At 41.7% G+C, this 17,347-nt stretch overlaps 1 protein-coding gene across 1 annotated transcript; it reads left to right on the top strand.

Moving 5' to 3' along the window:
* The first annotated feature begins 8,874 nt into the window (after positions 1-8,874).
* Positions 8,875-15,405, top strand: aqp4 (aquaporin 4). Its single transcript, XM_079569195.1, has 5 exons — positions 8,875-9,098; positions 10,070-10,487; positions 11,607-11,771; positions 12,437-12,517; positions 14,347-15,405. Exons 1-5 carry the CDS (start codon positions 9,052-9,054, stop codon positions 14,584-14,586), a joined length of 951 nt encoding a protein of 316 aa, XP_079425321.1. The 5' UTR covers positions 8,875-9,051; the 3' UTR covers positions 14,587-15,405.
* Positions 15,406-17,347: the final 1,942 nt, after the last annotated feature.

Below are 17,347 nucleotides of genomic sequence, written 5' to 3'. Positions count from 1 at the left end.
TTATTGTCGTTTTTTTATTCTACTTTTTTTGTCACTTTACTGTCACTTTTTTGACACTTTTTGTCACTTTTTTGTCCCTTTATTGTCGTTTTTTGATACTTTTTTGTCACTTTTTCGTAGCTTTTTTTGTCACTTTTTCATAACTTTTTTTGTCACTTTATTGTCACTTTTTTTATACTTATTTGTCACTTTTTCATAGCTTTCTTTTTTACTTTATTGTCGCTTTTTTAATACTTTTTTGTTTTGTCATAATTCTTGTCTCGTTTTTGTTGCTCTTTTGGTGCTTTTTCCAAGAAGCTTTTGGATGGGGTGGGGGTTAAGAGACTAATAGCTGATAGCGATCCAATGGCTGTGTGAGTGGATAGCGCTCCATAACCAATTGTTTTTAGAGTTCCTGGTATAGGTTTTCTGGACGCAATGCTGGCGTAACCACGGCGATGGTTCTATCAGCGGCAAACCTACCAGAAACCCTAAAAACAATTGATCCAGGAGCTTTATAGAGGCCACTGTGATGGAAAGAAAAGGCGCCAGGCTAACGGTAAACAACCTCTGAGTCACTAAAAGGTCAAATAATGAATGACTGAATAACTTTATTGTTATTATACAATTGTACAACGAAAGTGCCTATCAGACTGACACCAATGCAAAACATTACCACATTGATATAACTGCTGGAACAAAATAAGTTCTCTGATTCGATCAAAGATTTATTCCCCTTTCCTGACCCCTTGTATTTTGTCTCATTTCTTTATTCCTGTTCTGATTAAAAGAGAAAAATAAATCCATCATCGCTGAAGGCTGTTTGAGTCACATAAAAACTCGGAGCCAAAGGGCGTTTCTCATGTTTCTTTTTTCCTTTTTAATGAAATAGTTTGCTTGGAAAAGGCTAGATTGTTTTGATAACGTGACCCAGTAACACAAGAGCTGATGTTTTTGTGTCGCGGTTTCGCTAAAATGTAGCTTTTGAGATTGTTTTTGCGTTTGGCCTTCGACAAAGTGACCTGTGGAATTGCCTTGAGAGCGATGTTGGAAAAAACGTGACGGCGATTTTCAAAAAGGATTTCATTAGTTTGGATTTTGCGAGAATAAAAAAGTATTGATTTGTGTGTCCTCATAATCTTCGCTTCGACATTAATCACAAGGTGAGGGTGGTGACAGGTTGATCAAAGGCAAACACATGTTATTATGGGACTGGAGCATAATGACCTCGTGGAGCTTGAAAGAAAAAATTCAAAGTCACTCATGGAGAAGTTATTTACACCATGGTGGCCAAAATCCAATAGAATGTCTATGTGAAACTGACCAAATACTTTTTTTCCCCACTGTATCTCTCCATATCTCTGACTAAAGATATGGATCATAGAACAACAATCAATCGACTATATTAAATCATCCTTGATTTGCATAGACACAGACCAAGTGTCACCGGTTGTGACATGTTTGTCATAAACATGTCAGTATCATGTGAAAGTCAAGCTCATGTTACTAAAGGAGATGGAATTCTGCACCGGAAACAGCGTGCATTAGCCCGGCGCGGGACTCTGTCTGCGACCCACAGAGATAAATCGTCACCTCCGCGACACTGCTATTTATAATCAAGACAGATATGACGATGTTAGTTGCTGTGAGGGCTGGATATTTATGATGTTTGCTGAGTAGACGGAGAGCTTTTTCCAAGAGGAGCAGGGCGGGAGTGTCCTCCAGGGGGTCAAAGGGACCATCTTTTAGGTCAACACGGGTTCAAAAGCAAAACTAAATCACATCAAGCCTGTTTATCACTCTGTGGACACTATTATGCAACCCCAAAACAGGAGAGAAGCCCAGGGACACATTTTCCAACCCAACGACCAACATGAATTGTCGCTCTGTTCGGGCTGTCCTCACAAAAACCCTCGGCACCCTGATGGTTTCTGATGTTGTAGCCGATTTGACGACATAGGTTTTCTTTACACTGGCCCCTCACTGAGCAAGCTGCTGCTCTGCTTTGAAGTAAAATAAAGTCGAAGTGACATGAAAAAAAAGAGTCTGAAATCCCCAGCAGGTGATGAGGACTTGGCCTGCCCTGAAGATGATGTGATTTTCTCTGAGCAGGAGGTCATATGACCTGGTGGAAATATTGTTGAGCAGATGACAATCCTCTGTCATATAAGGGTTTTAAAATGATCAATGATAATAATATAGTAGGGAATTTATACGTAGCACTCTCTTGACACTCAAACAATGTGGTTTTGTTAAAGTACGTCAGACGCCATAGCTGCCCTATGAACCTGCTAGGTCCGCAGCCTTGGCCGACTTTATAAGCCTTGCCTGTTTTTCTGTTGTCTTCAATGTAAAATGGGCTATTTTAGCTTTGTTTTATTGGCAAAAATCACTATTTTGAATGAAAAAATCTCAAATCCTGGGCTCCCAGAGTTTCTTTATCGGAGAGAGCGGCATAAGAGACATTTTCTCATCATTGCTGGAGCACATGGTCCTGTAAACTTGTAAAAACACTGAAATTGTTTGTTTGTGGATTTTGGTGGGGGGTTTTTTGGGTGGGTGTGGTTGCCGAGACCTGGCAACCTTAGCCCTAGGGTTGACTAATAGAGATGCAGCTGTCAGTCTGCTCCACAAACATAAATAACTAAAAGCAAGATAGGTGAAGTGTTGTCAGTGTGCATATTGTGTTTGCTGATATTTATGGGGGAAAGCAATGTGTTGTGTCTGCAGTGCATTATGAGCGATCGTAGACCTGTAATACTCAAATCATTTAGCCTTCACCCTCACAGCCAAGTGGGAAAGAATGAGCAACAACACAACACTCTTCAAAGTCCTGCTGATGCATTCTGACAAAGAGCAGTGTGTCTTATGTAAGAGCAGCTTCTAAAGCTCACTCAGTCAAGTCAAATCAAGACATTCAGTCTGCTCAGAATATTTCTGTGTAGCCAATGCTACAAAGGCAGAGCAGCAGTGCCCTCGCTGGGATTCACAGAAATAGTTGAAACATTGAAACAAGAATTACCGGTAACTTTCATGTTTTATAGGTCAAGTAGATTTTTTTTTTTAAAAAGGCAAATGCAAGAACAATGGGAGATTTTCTAAATGTTTTATTTATTTATTTTATTTTATTTTTTGTATGGTTTATTTGGTAGGGACAGTGCAAGTTAATGAACAAGCCACACCAGATTGTAGCCTTAGGCTAATTTTCATCCGTCGTCCCCCATGCGCACTCTCAAACACACTCTCATTCATCCTGGCCTATTGTACATGTTTTTAGTGGTAGGGGAAACCAGAGTACCCGGAGGAAACCTACGCAGACACGGGGAGAACATGCAAACTCCACACAGAAAGGCCCCGTCCTTGGTGGGAATCGAACCCGGACCTTCTAGCACAAGCACTAACCGCTGTGCTACCGTGCCGCCACTTTTACGAAACCAAAAGTTTACATGTATTTCATTAATATTTGGTAGAATTGATTTGATCCATTCATCCAAACAACTGGTGAAACTGAGCCACATATGTCGGCCACCTTGGTGCACATGCCTTTTCAGCTCTGCCCATACATTTTCAACTGGACTGAGATCAGGACTTTGTGATGACCACTTCAAAGCATTGACTTTGTTATCCTTAAGCCACTTTGTAACCAGTTTGGCAGTTTGCTTTGGGTCATTGTCCATTTGGAAAACCCATCTGCGCCCAAGCTTTAACTTCCTTTCTGATCTATTTTGTGAAGTGCACCAGTCCCTCCCGCAGCAAAACAACCCCACAGCATGATGCTGCCACCCCCGTGTTTCACAGCTGGGATGGTGTTCTCAGGCTTTTTTCCTCCAAACGTGACGATGGTCCTTATGGACAAAAAACTTTTTTTTTTTTTTTTACATCAGGCCACAGAATATGTCTCCAAAAATTAAAGTCGTTATCCTTTTTTTAAATTTGCAAACTCCAGTCTGTCTTTTCATGCACGTGTCTTTTGGAGTCAGGGCTTCTTCCTGGCAGAGTATCCTCTCAGCCCATGTCAGTACAGTACTTGCTTCACTCTGGAAAATGACAAACTCTTACCAGTTTCAGCATCTTCACCACGTCTTTTGCATTTGTTCTTGGGTTCACAGCACGTTCATCACATAACCTGTCTTCTTTCTGATCTATATGATGACTGGTCATTTCCTTCATTGTTTGAACCAATGAACCTGAACCTTCAGGTCTCTTGAAATTTCCCTCAAGGATGAACCTGACTTATGCCTCCAAGGTCATGACACCGTCAATTGTTTAAAGGTTTAGTAATCTTAGTGTATGTAAACTTCTGACTGTGTAAAAAGTAATTAAACCTTGTGTAGAAAATTCTGTCTGTCATTCTTTTGGAATTTGACAAATAGAAATATGTTTTAAAATTGTAACGGACTTAAGAAAAATAAAAGTTAATTCTGGTTTCATGTCAGAGAGTGAGAAAAAAAGAAAATTGTAACAAATGGTTCTCTCTGTATTTAAAAAATGCTCATTCTACACCGCACAATTGCCATATTATGATAGTCTATCAGTTTATTAGACATTCAGTGTTCAGTGAAAGTCAACGTAAACCCAGCAAACTTTGGTTGAGAATCTATAAATCATGACAAATCCAATTTACATTATCCAGTCAACATAAAAAGTCCATACAGTAAAACAGAAGTGCCTGTCTTCAGCCTAATGCATGTGAACATGTACAGTTTTGTGCATGATTGCCTGATTACCACATCCTATAGTCTGACAGCACGATTCTGTCCCTGTGCCAAGGGTCAAACCAGCTCTTCACGCACACATCGTTTCCATTCGCCTCATTTATGTCAATAAGAATCTGGCCCTTTTCAGGAGCACCGTCGATCAAAAGGAGGCCACTGCTTTGCCCCTGTCAGGCCTATAACTCGTATAATAGAACCGCTGCGGCATTCGGGGGAAACTTGGCACGGAGCTGCACTAACAAGGGCACTGGCCTGTGTCTAACGAAGCATGGCAGCAATACTGGGCAGTGCAAAACATGTTTGTTAGCAGAGAGCGTCATGCTACGTATCAGAACACTCGTGGTGACGGGGAGATTTTAGTTCCATTGTGGACGCGCGGGTGAACACAAGTTTAAGAATTACTCTCAAAAACATGTCTAAAAGTATATTAGTCAACAGTGCGACCATTTTTGAATATGTTTGCATCCAGCATGTCATCATTACTCTTTCACTTCCCATACTTGGTGGTGGTTAAGCTACATACTATATATATATAACTATTACAATTTACTTTCATTCTATATTTCATTACTTTAGCAGAAAAAAAACAGTAAATGAGGATACTTGTTCACCTCACAGCATTTAAATAAAATAAACACCTCATGAAGAATAGATATAGATTTAGATGGAATGTTTTTGGAGAATGAAATGTAAATTAATGCAATTCGTTTGCTTTAAAAAATGATGGTGAGATAGAACCTTGTCATTCTACGAGGACAGAAAGTCTCTGTGCACAGACGGTTTTGGCTGACTTCCTGTAGGTCAGAGGAGGATGAAGACTTCTTCCTGTCCACATTTTAATGTCAATTAAAAATCAAATAAGATTAGTTTATTTTTGCTTGAAGGTTAAAACACTTACAATTGTAAAAACAGAAGTCTCCTGCATTATGGAACTTGTGATATGACTTATGATGTGACCCTTTAGTGACCTGGTGGATGTATGAGTGGCTAGCAGGGCGCCTTTACTTTCCATCACACCGGCCTCTTCGATTAGATGCTCCAGGATCTACTGTTTTTCTGAGTTTCTGGTTGGTTTTCACCGTTGAAATTGATCCTGGAGTGATGTAAGGACACCACTGTAATGGAAAGCAAAGGTGCCATGCTAACCATCCATACAGCCATTGGGTCACACACAAAAAAATGGCATAAAAAGTTCCATAATGCGTAATGTGCAAAGTTTTTAACATGAGATTATCCAAAAGCTGCTTGTTTTCTGCCACATGCTGCATACACATATACAAGGGACAGCTAACTCTCCATAGGAATTAATAAAGAAAGGAAACTGTCTTTAACCTCCACTGAAACCCGGAAGTTGCTCAGCAAAATTCCATGAATAGAGCCTTCGATTCTCCTCAAATAAAACTTTACAGCCTCATGCACATGATCTATAGCCTGGCTAATACCAGGACCACCAATTAATTTTCTCGTAGGATTGGTGTGGTTTATGATTGTCCACAGCCGTTTATTGGGCGGTCTAAACGGTCTAAAGCTTGATCAAAAATTGGCGTTGCGTGTGCTCTGTCATGTTGGATTCATGAAATTTTACATTTTTTTAAATTAATCTATAAACAAACTACAAGCTTCCGTATGTTGAATAGTGCGTCATAGTGTTGCCGTCCCTCCTCGTTCTGTGATTGGGCCCCAAATCCATGTGAAAATTTCGGCCATGATCCCCAGACTGCTGTGCTGTTTGAAATGATTCGAGCGCACACAGCAGTTTGCCATTAGCCAGGCTACATGATCTACTCACACAGCATGCACACATCAACAACCCCAAGAGTAAAAGACTCAACTGAACTGATATGAAATCAATCAGTTGGTTGCTCGAGGTTGTCACCGAAATCCTACAAATGTGACTGTTTTTAAACACAACACTTCCCGTTTGCTTGTGGTTGGAGTTACATCTAGTGTGACGAGTCTGCCATTACAGGATAAGCGTGTCTGTCTCTATCTGAATGGTGTTTTCCGGGACATTTTTGGAATGACATCGTGCTCTTCCAGTTGTTAGCAGTATGCCCGCTGCCTGGCGTCTCACCTCTGCTGCCAGTAACACAAGACATTTGGGTCTGTCACCTTCAGCCAAAGTATCCAGGCCAAAGGTTTTCCTCACGAGGGACGAATTAGTCACATATTCAAGACGTAAAGATGTTTGATAGCCTGGCATCGGCATGTTTTATGTCATGACTGAAGGAATGATTAATGCCTGTCATGGCCTCTCTGCGGACAAGGTCAAATAAAGGACACAGGGGTCAATGAGTTGTACATCTGTCAACAGGTAAATGTTTTGAGGCAATGTTTAGGCTTGTGGTTCACATTTAAACTATTGTTACTCTTACATATGCACATATTTTTAAACTCACAATGCATTTTTAAGATTCCCCCCCCCCCCCCCCCCCATGTCATATTTTTGCTTTCTGTTAATTATTACTGCTACTTATACCAGCACAGTAGCCTTCAGTAAATGTTGACGTTCTTTCAGAGCAAGGTCAACTCCAAATGCCCTGCTTAACTCGAGAGAGAAAACAAAGGAAAAATAGACAATCCATCAAAACTTCTTGTCCTATAATATACGGAAATAATTATCTTTACGTAGTATTTTGAATGCTGAAAATATGATAAAAGGGATGATATATAAAGCAGGTTTTTGTATGAAAACATAATTGTCATTTGTCAGAAAGGTATTTATTAATCTAGCATGTTATTGAGTAATGAGCTTTTCCAATGTTTGTCTTTTTGTTAAAATAAATAAGTGCTTATCAAGACTCCCTGTGCCATTGTGTGCAGCATTATCTCGCAATCTCTCCAAAAGATAAAGTCTAAGATTTACAGAGCCTGACCCCCAAAAAAGGTCATATGCTCTACTATTTGGTTGGACGGCTTCATCAGCAAGCGTTTACTCTGGCATTGTTCCAATGAGCTTTTGCAATGTCAAAATATCAAGTGTTGCATTCGTTTTTCACCAAGATCCTGTATTTGTGATGGGAGAGTGTGGCCACTGCGTAAAGATTTCTCCAGCACGTCCCAAAGACTCTTAATGAGGTTAAGGAAGGACAATGTTAGCCCGATGAATCCTGGCATTGTCATTTTGGAATATGCCTGTGCCATCACGGAAGAAGAAATCCACTGAAGGAATAACCTGGTCATTCAGGATGTTCAGGTTGTGAGCTCATTATTTAGGCACATAGTGTCGTTGAATTTAGACCTGCCCAACAGATGCAACACAGAACACTTAGTTAAATCCAGGTGGTGACTTTTGTTTTTGGTCAAGCACTTTATTTGCACTTTTTTGTGCCGCACAGTGGTGCAGCGGTTAGTGCTAGTGCTTCACAGCAAGAAGCTTTCTGTGTGGACTTTGCATCTCCGTAGCTTTCCTGCAGGTACACCGATTTCTCCTACCACTAAAAACATGCACAATAGGTTAATCCTCCAGCCAGGTAATTCTGACTATTAACTGGGTCAAAATCTGGAGTTGGGTCCCCAGGCGCCTGCCTACTGCCCTCTTCTCTCATAGGTTTTCCCCAGCGGCACTGGGGGTCAAACGCAGACAACGAATTTCCCGATCACCTGAACTTTATTGAGTTACAAAGACACATCGTGGCAGAGAACAGTTCTTTTAAAGTACTGTTTTACAGGCATGTCCTGTTCATTTGAATTAGAGTGCAGCTAATATTACATACTCATCTCTGCATTAATAAATATACAAACTACGGCCGAGAGCCGATTAGAAATGTGTTATTTGTGAGCATGGGGAGAACGAAAACCCAGTGGGCTCATTATAATGCAACCTCCGCTGAGACACCATCAAAATGTGCCAAGCAATAGGAAGAACAGACAGTTGGAATAGCACAAGAGCAAAGGAAAGGAAATGAAACCAAACCCCTCCAGGAACAATATATGTAAATTTGGCTGCCGGTGGAAGGGCATCTGTTCTTTGTCAAAAAGGTATTGTCGTGTCTCGCGCTGCATGTTATGCTTACTTGCACGAATCCTGTTATTGTGCCGCCATGTGTGCCCAAGATGCTGAGTTCCACTGACTCGGAGAGAAGAAGAAGCCCCTCCCCCCTCCTCCCCTGTCCCCGCCCCCTGCGCTGCCTCTTTTAATTCCCAGGAGGTGATGCCCTCCTTAGTAACTCAATAAAGCCGCGCGGCGCTGCCATCACAGAGGTAAAGTGCGGATCATGTTCTGGTGAGGGACACTGTGCTGCAGTTTGACTCCTGCTCTCAGACCTGTGGCGTTAAGTAAAACCGGGTCAGGACTTTTCGCACCGCAGAAGAGGAGCGGAGAGATGAGACTCCTGCCTGCTGGGGTGGATCACTAATGAACGCAAATACAGAGAGGGGACAGAGAGCGAGAAGGTGCTGTAGGTAAGTGATACTGGCATTGATGTACAGTATGTTTGCTTATCTGTGTCCTTAACACAAGATATACACTGTGCAATGCATTCTGGGTGTATCACTATGGCCAAACATATATAATATATAACAACAGGAGTATAAATAGGGGTATATATTCAGCTTCCAAAATCGTAATATCAATAAAGAAAAGAAAGTACAATATCATCATGCATCATGTAAATATCAGTTATAAAATGAGTTCTCGAAATTGAACCAAATGAGTAAATTGTACAAAAACGCTAAAGTAATATTAATGTAATGTGCGACACAGTGTGCGCTTTGCTGTTTCCCATGGCATTCACATGTTACATAATCTAGAATCTAGTAAAAAGTTAGTACAAAAAAATCTACAATTATATTCACAACTTTAAATACATCATATCAAGAATGAGAAATATTTTACAGTGTTGAGATCGAAAACTCAGGAGGAGTTTACTATCAATATTGTCATTTTATTTCATTCAATATTCAATCATTATCAATTTTTTTGTTTTGTTTTCTGGAAAAATCCCAGCATCTACCTTTGTTCTAATTCCAGCCACAAGATGTCAGTAAAGGAATGGTTGTAGTTTTTGGTAAATGTTGCGATTTAGAAATGTTTGCAGTGATCCCTCTCAAAGTGGAGAGTCCATTATTTACGGTTGTTGCGATTAATGACTCCAACGCCTTGTCTGTGGTCTCCAGTTTAAACTACATAGCTCTAATAGCTCCACGTTCTGCTGAGTCAGATCGTAGTCAGCTTTTACCTCCAAATGGATTCAATAACTACGAGCAGACATGCTGTAGATATTAGTGAGGTATTTTCCAACATGTGCAGTCATCCCTTATTTGTGAAGCACAGATGTGGAATTTGAGAGATAGAAAGAAATGTAAAGATCTTCCCAGATGGCATATCTCTTCATCTTTTTCTCTCTGAACACTCTTCGTCCCCCTTTGTCCAGGAGTTTCTTGTCCTGGTGCAACAGCGGGAGCGTGATGGTGGCGTTCAAAGGCGTGTGGACTAAGGACTTCTGGAGGGCCGTGACCGCCGAATACCTGGCAACCCTCATCTTCGTCTTCCTGGGCGTGGGCTCGACCATCAACTGGCACGCGGGCAAGGACGACCCCCCTCCGGCTGACCTGGTCCTCATCTCCCTGTGCTTCGGCCTCAGCATAGCCACCATGGTGCAGTGCTTCGGCCACATCAGCGGAGGGCACATCAACCCGGCTGTTACCGCGGCGATGGTGGTGACCAGGAAGCTGAGCCTGGCCAAAGGCTTGTTCTACGTGGTGGCGCAGTGCCTGGGGGCCATCACCGGGGCGGGGATACTCTACATGGTCACGCCCGCCGCAGTGAGGGGAGGCTTCGGAGTCAATGATGTAAGGGTTAAGTGTCTTTTATAGGCTGTTTGATGGGTTGCACAGTTGTAGAAACCGAATAACATATTGCAAAGGAACTTCTTTATTTCCAAGACAAGGCTTAAAGTGATAGTCTGTAAGTTAAAATTGTTTACCGACTGAATAGATTGCGTATAATTGGCCTGCAATTTGACGTAACGTAAGTAATATCAAATACATTTCATTGTGCAGTTGTTGCACTGTGACCATAATAATATGTTTTCTTAAGTCCCTCCCAAAATCCCCAGTGCCACAACTTTGACCAATGAGACTAGTTTTCCTGTCTTGTCCAATCAGAAGGCAGGACCTCATTTACTTTTGATCACGTTTTTTTTTGCAAAAATGGAGTGGCTTTCCTACTAGGAGGAAAGATTGTTTACCTTGAAAATGTCTCTCTATTACTCATTTTGAAATCTTACAGACTATTACTTTAAAGGGGCGGTATTACGCAAAATCAACTTTTTCAAGCTTTACATCATGTTATTATGTCACTCCCTCATTAAAAACATGCCTGAAGTGTTGCCATGGCACATTCACGTATTTTTGAGTAATCTGTAAAAACTGATGGCGGCCATTTTAGGGATAGGTTTGCCTGAGTCCTCCTAGGAACGCCCCCACCTCCTGGAGACGCCTCCAAGCTTTTGTCACCAGCCAAAAAAACAACCACTGCTCCTCAGCAGAACCCCCTCCCCACTGATCTATGCCACTGATGTCACAGACAGAGTGTGGAGGGGGCGTGTCGGAAAGGGTCAGAGGTTTTTAAAGAGACAGAGGCCTATTTCAAGACATTCACTACAGCCATTTTGAGAGAGCAATTTTATACATGGCAGTTATTCTAATTTACTGCATTTACAGACCAACAGAAGGTTTCGTCATCATTGTAGTGTGATATAGACTGGTGCTATGTGATTGAAAAAAGCATAATACCTCCTCTTTAAGTACATTTCAAGATTACATGGGTGTTTCAGCAACACAAAAGCAATTGGTAGCTATTCCAGATATCACAACAGTTACTTTGCAGTTCAGCTTGAAAGCTCTGTTTATCAGATGAATAAAGCCCAGCACAGAATGTACCCGCAATAATAACACTCTTTCTTTCAGGTAAACTCAAACGTCTCTTTGGGACACGGCCTCCTGGTGGAGATCATCATAACATTCGAACTGGTCTTCACTGTTTTCGCGACTTGCGACCCCAAACGCACGGATCTCGGCGGGTCGGCTGCGCTGGCCATTGGTGTAGCTGTAGCCATTGGTCACCTATTTGGAGTAAGTGTTTGAAACTTCTTTCTTTCTTTCTTTCTTTCTTTCTTTCTTTCTTTCTTTCTTTCTTTCTTTCTTTCTTTCTTTCTTTCTTTCTTTCTTTCTTTCTTTCCTTCCTACTTCTTCATTCCTTCCGTCTTTCCTTCCTTCTTTCTTTTCTTCCCTTCCTTCTTTCTTCCCTTCCTTCCTTCTTCCTTCTTTCCTTCCATCTATCTATCTATCTATCTATCTATCTATCTATCTATCTATCTATCTATCTATCTATCTATCTATCTATCTATGACACATGTTAGCCCTTGATTGCAGTTTGAGTGGCTGTTGTTGTGCCATCCGTTTTGTGGAACCTTATTATGATGCAAATGTTCAAATGTACACCAAACGTGCACCTGCTCCCTGTTCTTGGCATTAAAAAAAACAGGGCCGCCTCCCTTTCCCCCATGTGTGACATTGCATGCCTCTCACTGATTCACACCCACATGGACAACTTTATTAGAGGCATGGCAACCGTTCTCCAAGGGCCAGAGACCCACTGAGCAAACGACTGCACTGGGAAATAAGCGCTACCTGCTCGCCTCACGCAACTCCCTCCAACAGCTTGATAACTGCCTACTAAGTGCATTGTCGATCAAAGGTTGATCATTGAAACTTGTCTTTTTTTTTTTTTTTGGTAGATTCCATACACAGGAGCGAGCATGAATCCAGCGCGTTCCTTTGGGCCTGCAGTCGTCACGCTCACGTTTACAAACCACTGGGTAAGAAATTCTCAAGGAGGTTGAATTGCAGTAGTGGGTTCTCCAATCAATGTGTCAATCACTGTAAAGACATTTGTTTGTGTTGCTCAATATTTAAGCATATACTGTCAGGTCTGTAACATTGCTCCTCTCTGCTTCCTCAAACTGAAGCACTGCCTACTGTCCCTTTAATGTCCTGGAGATGGCACGCTCTACTACAGTCGGCTTGCGTGACATTTTGAATGAAACTGAGTAAGGTCATTATATCAGAGGTGGCAGTGAGTGGTCCTAATGACAAAACCATACAAGACACTTTGTAACCTCGGCGACAGCTTCGTAGAAAGAGTCATCTGAAACCTATTGGAAATAATAAATAAAACACATCATTCACGTGCGCAGTGATTTGTCTGGACAATTCCAAGTAAGATTGTGTTCCCATATCCCTTCATCGATCCAGTGGGGTTTTACTACTGAATTGTCCGGATAATATTTTTGATGACCTGACCTTCTGATCCGACAAAGCTCTCGGGACATCATGCGATCTCTAAGCCTGTCACCAGAAACTAACATTAAAGCAGTACTAAGCAACTTGTTCACCTTAATAAATCTTTTGCATAGTCCCTCTGGGGGTAATACAAGTGTTGATGGGATGATTGGGGGGTCTGTCATCTCCCCCTGGTGTCTCTGGCAAAAAAAACACAATTGCACCTTCACTGCCTCAAGGTAGATGTCTCCAGTACACACTAATGGAATCAAGCAGAAGAAGGCTAACGGGCAAAGCTAACTGTGGGCTAGCACCACTTAAACAGTATTTACAGCCAAGTTTGAGTGAAAAAAAAAAAACTTCATTGTGTAATTGGATGTACAATATCCCTCTCTGCCTTTGTCTTTTCTGTCAGCGTAGTATTTACTCTCACGGACAATTAATGAGTAAAAAATCACAACATGCTACAACACCTGCAGTGGACCTTATGGCCTCTGGGGGCATGAGTTCCTTTGTACTGCTTTAAAGGCCTAATATTTTTGTTAAAATCAAACAAGGAGTGCACACATCTTAATTCTCACACATCGTCTTTCCTAATGTATTTCTAACATCACAATTCTTCACAGGGAGGAGTTTATAAGCATGTTTCATACTGTATCTTTCAGGGAGCAATGCAGTCACTGTCATGCAAACAACAACAACAACAACAAGCATGCTAGCGCACTTAGTGTCTATTTTTCTTGTTTGCAAATTATCTGCTTTTATAAGGCAATGAAGGACAAAACAAGATTCTCTCTGTGTTCTAGTTCTAAGATATTTTGGTTTGAAGTTCTTGCCACTCATAGCTCAAAACGGAAATGGCGCTAATATGTTTTTGCTCCTAAAGACCTAAAGAAAATGCACCAAACTCTACAAACATTTTATATAGTGTACAGAATGGGTCCAGGACCTATACATTAACAACTGGCACAAGGCCTTTAAAGTTATATATAAACATTATAGTAAAGATGAATATTCTGAATTCAAGCACCTTTATCAAATGTTGACATTCTTTTTGACTTTCATTCATCGTCTCCCATCGCGCCGCAAGATGCTCCAGTGTTTGTTACTATAACAATAACATCTATAAATTCTAGCATATGTAACTGCAGGCATTACACATGTAAATCACCACCAGCTGTGGATAAATAATTGGGTTGAATTAACAAGGTGTAAATAGCATTAGCTCTAAACACATGCATTGGGGGGATTCCGATTTGCAGATTAAACGGTACCGTGGTGCGTGTGTAATTAATTGCTCAGTAGTTGATACCAACACAATACTAATCATTGGGCTAATTGTGCTTTTATGTACATATGCTGACAGGTCTACTGGCTGGGTCCCTTATTGGGGGGCATCCTCGCCGCTGGTCTGTACGAGTACCTCTACTGTCCCGACCCGGACCTGAAGAAGCGCCTCAAGCAGGTCTTCCAAAAGGACCAGTCGGGCAGGTACAAGGAAGTGGATGCGGAAGACATCACGATAAAACCAGGAAGTGTTGACATAGAGAAGGCGGAGAAGAAAGACTCGTTCAACGACATGGGGGATGTGCTGTCGTCCGTATGACTATCGCGCGCACTGCAAATAGAGACCAACCTGTAGCACGAACAGACAACATAGAAACATTTTAGCTTGTCCCCTCCAAAAGACACTGTACATATCCTCATGTGTTCCACCAGAGACAACACTGCTCATGCTCACTAAATGATAAAACATGGACTATCGGAGGTTAGATTTCTGTAGACAGTTATAGAAACCTTTCTTATTGTGTTGTTGGATCATACACACAAGGAATCAGTCACCTAAGATGTCACTATACAATAATACATGCAGTATAATAACGTCTCTGAACCTCTATCAACCCAGGAATCGCCTTCATGTCTTCACCATGCCATGAAAGTACACTTGAAACACAGCCCCCTTTCTCCCATTACACACAATACTAGCAGCTCTCTATGCTTCTGCCGTGTACACTGATCGAAAAAGCATTGTATGGGTGGAAAATGTGTGGGGTCAACCAATTAGTCGAGGTGGGAGCAGTGAATGGGAGTGCTGAGGAGGGAAAAACGGGGCCTTGTTATCTGTGGATTAGCGTCACATCGGCTCCACGTTGTAGAGGTTCGCCCCGGCGACGGCTGAACGCATCAGGACAGGACAAGCTTCGCCGCTGTCGTACTACAGTGTTCTCTATTTACAGTGCACTCACGGAAACCAGTCGTACAGACTAACATGCCAACCCCCCACCCCCCACCCCCCCATGTCCTAACGATTTTATTTTTCATATTGAGAAACGCCAAGTTGTTTATTTGTGTTCGTTCATGTCATATATCAAGTTACACTGGTGATTTTATACGTTACTGCATGACAATGATAAACTTTGTTCATATCAATGGCAATACTGATGATTCTGATATTAAATTCTGTTTAGTAACAAGTGTTGTTTTTGATCTTATTGCATGAGGAATGACCTGTACACTTAAATATATTAGATCTGCGGTTTCCAATTGGAGGTAGATTACCAAAAGGTAACCTTAACCGAGCACATTTTCTCCATTTCGGATTTACCCAAATCTAAAAGCTTCTCAACTGGAGCTTACAGCCTATTAGGCCAGTGTAACACCTCATGTGACTTTTTTGCTACATTGTTGCTGCGTTTTTGTTGTGATTCGTCGGGTCACATTTTTTTAGCCGTTTTTGTCTCTTTTTTTGGTCTGGTTTTCATATTTTTTTGTCGTGTTTTTGTTACTTTCTTCATCTTTTTTTTGCCGCTTTTTTCTCGTGTTTTTGCTACGTTTTTTGTCAGTTTTTAGTGGCTCTTTTTTACTTTTTAATCTCTTTTTAATCTTGTTTTCGTCGCTGTTTTGACGTTTTGTTCAAGAAGCTTTGAGATTCGGGTAAAGCCAAACTGGAGAAAATGCGCTCGGTTCTGGTGGGAGGTTCAGACAGGGGCGGACTGGCCATATGTCCATTCTGGAAGAGCACAGAAGGACCACTGGCTCTAGGGCCACCAGTCCTGCCTCAACCGAGCTTTACCCAAATCTAAAAGCTAACAAGAAAAGCATCAAAATAGCGAGAAAAAGAGGATGAAAAGTCAACAAAAACATGAGAAAAACACGAAAAAATAACAAAAATGTGGCGACGTGACGAAAAGTTTCCATCACTTTTGTAAGTCTTAGCTTTCAAATGAGGCGCTACATTGTTGCTCCCCAGTCGAGAAGCTTTTAGATTTGGGTAAAGCCCATAAAAAAAAACATGAATCTAAAAGGAATTCCGTGGAGCATGGTGTACCACAAGGTTCAATTTTAGGACCATTATTATTTATTATTTATATTAATGATTTTGCTTCTGTTTCTACGACCACCTTTCCAGTTCTTTTTGCTGTTGATACCAATCAAAAAAAATATAATAAAAAGCCGAACTGGGGAAAATGCACTCGTTAATGTTAAGGCGGGTGGTAAAAGGTTAAAATATGTGTTTGTGGAAGTGCACAATTAGGCTACGCTAATTTGGGCCAGGCTAGTCAAGAGTCCAGGGCTGTTTTTCAGTCCCAGTCCGCCCCTGGGTTCAGAGGTTAAATATAGCACACCGATTGTTTATAGCACATGTCAGGAACCAGTGCTTTTCCATAAATTATTGAACCTTCCATGCAAACTACTTGCTTCCACGCACATAGACTACAGCAGTTCCTACAGCAAATGGCGCAGCATGTTGTTCACTGTATTTGCAAGTTGTGCCACTCATAGCCAAGTCCAAGCATGCAATACAATGTAGCAAGTAACAGGAGTGCACATTGTGACTGGGGGGGGGGTTACAGCCAACAAAGTCTTTCCAAATTGCGATCCATCAGTCTAAAAATATTGCCTTGATGAAAACCCAACAGGCATGCGACCGCCATTGTTGTCAAATATCACTAGATAATGTCTCCCTATGGCCACACAAACGTCCACCAGTGTGCGTGAGTCAAAGACACTGTGTAATCTCATCCCCCCCAGGCAGAGAGCACAGCAAATGAGCCCACTTTGTGATACGGCGTACGGCGCATCTTTTACGTCCACACTTTGCAGAGAAACAGGTGCAATTCGATCTTCTCTCTGTCTGCGCAGCACAGGGAACCATCAGCTCCACGGTATTGCTTAGAGAGAGAAGAAAGCCATGAAGATTAAAAAGAAAGAGGCACTGTTTTATCACGTTAGACAACAGCGTCGCCTACTGGACACCGCAGGCATTGCAGTTTGTGAGATGATGTCGGGGATGTCTCCAGGGGGGGGCACCAATGAGCTGCGATGCGCGAGACCTGTGCCAGTTGTAAAGTTTTCTCAGCAAGGAC

The sequence above is a fragment of the Gobius niger genome, assembly GCF_951799975.1.
Source record: "Gobius niger genome assembly, chromosome: 13".
In the NCBI taxonomy this organism is placed as follows: Eukaryota; Metazoa; Chordata; class Actinopteri; order Gobiiformes; family Gobiidae; genus Gobius; species Gobius niger.
The sequence above is the reverse complement of the archived record's forward strand: the minus strand, read 5'-3'. Positions and strand labels throughout refer to the sequence as shown.

Bases quoted from the DNA above. Each gene is read 5' to 3' on its own strand.
- aqp4 (XM_079569195.1), top strand. From the start codon at position 9,052: ATGAACGCAAATACAGAGAGGGGACAGAGAGCGAGAAGGTGCTGTAG. The intron at 11,772-12,436 runs GTAAGTGTTTGA...TTTTTTTGGTAG, and splicing joins CCATTGGTCACCTATTTGGA to ATTCCATACACAGGAGCGAG. The intron at 12,518-14,346 runs GTAAGAAATTCT...ATATGCTGACAG, and splicing joins TCACGTTTACAAACCACTGG to GTCTACTGGCTGGGTCCCTT.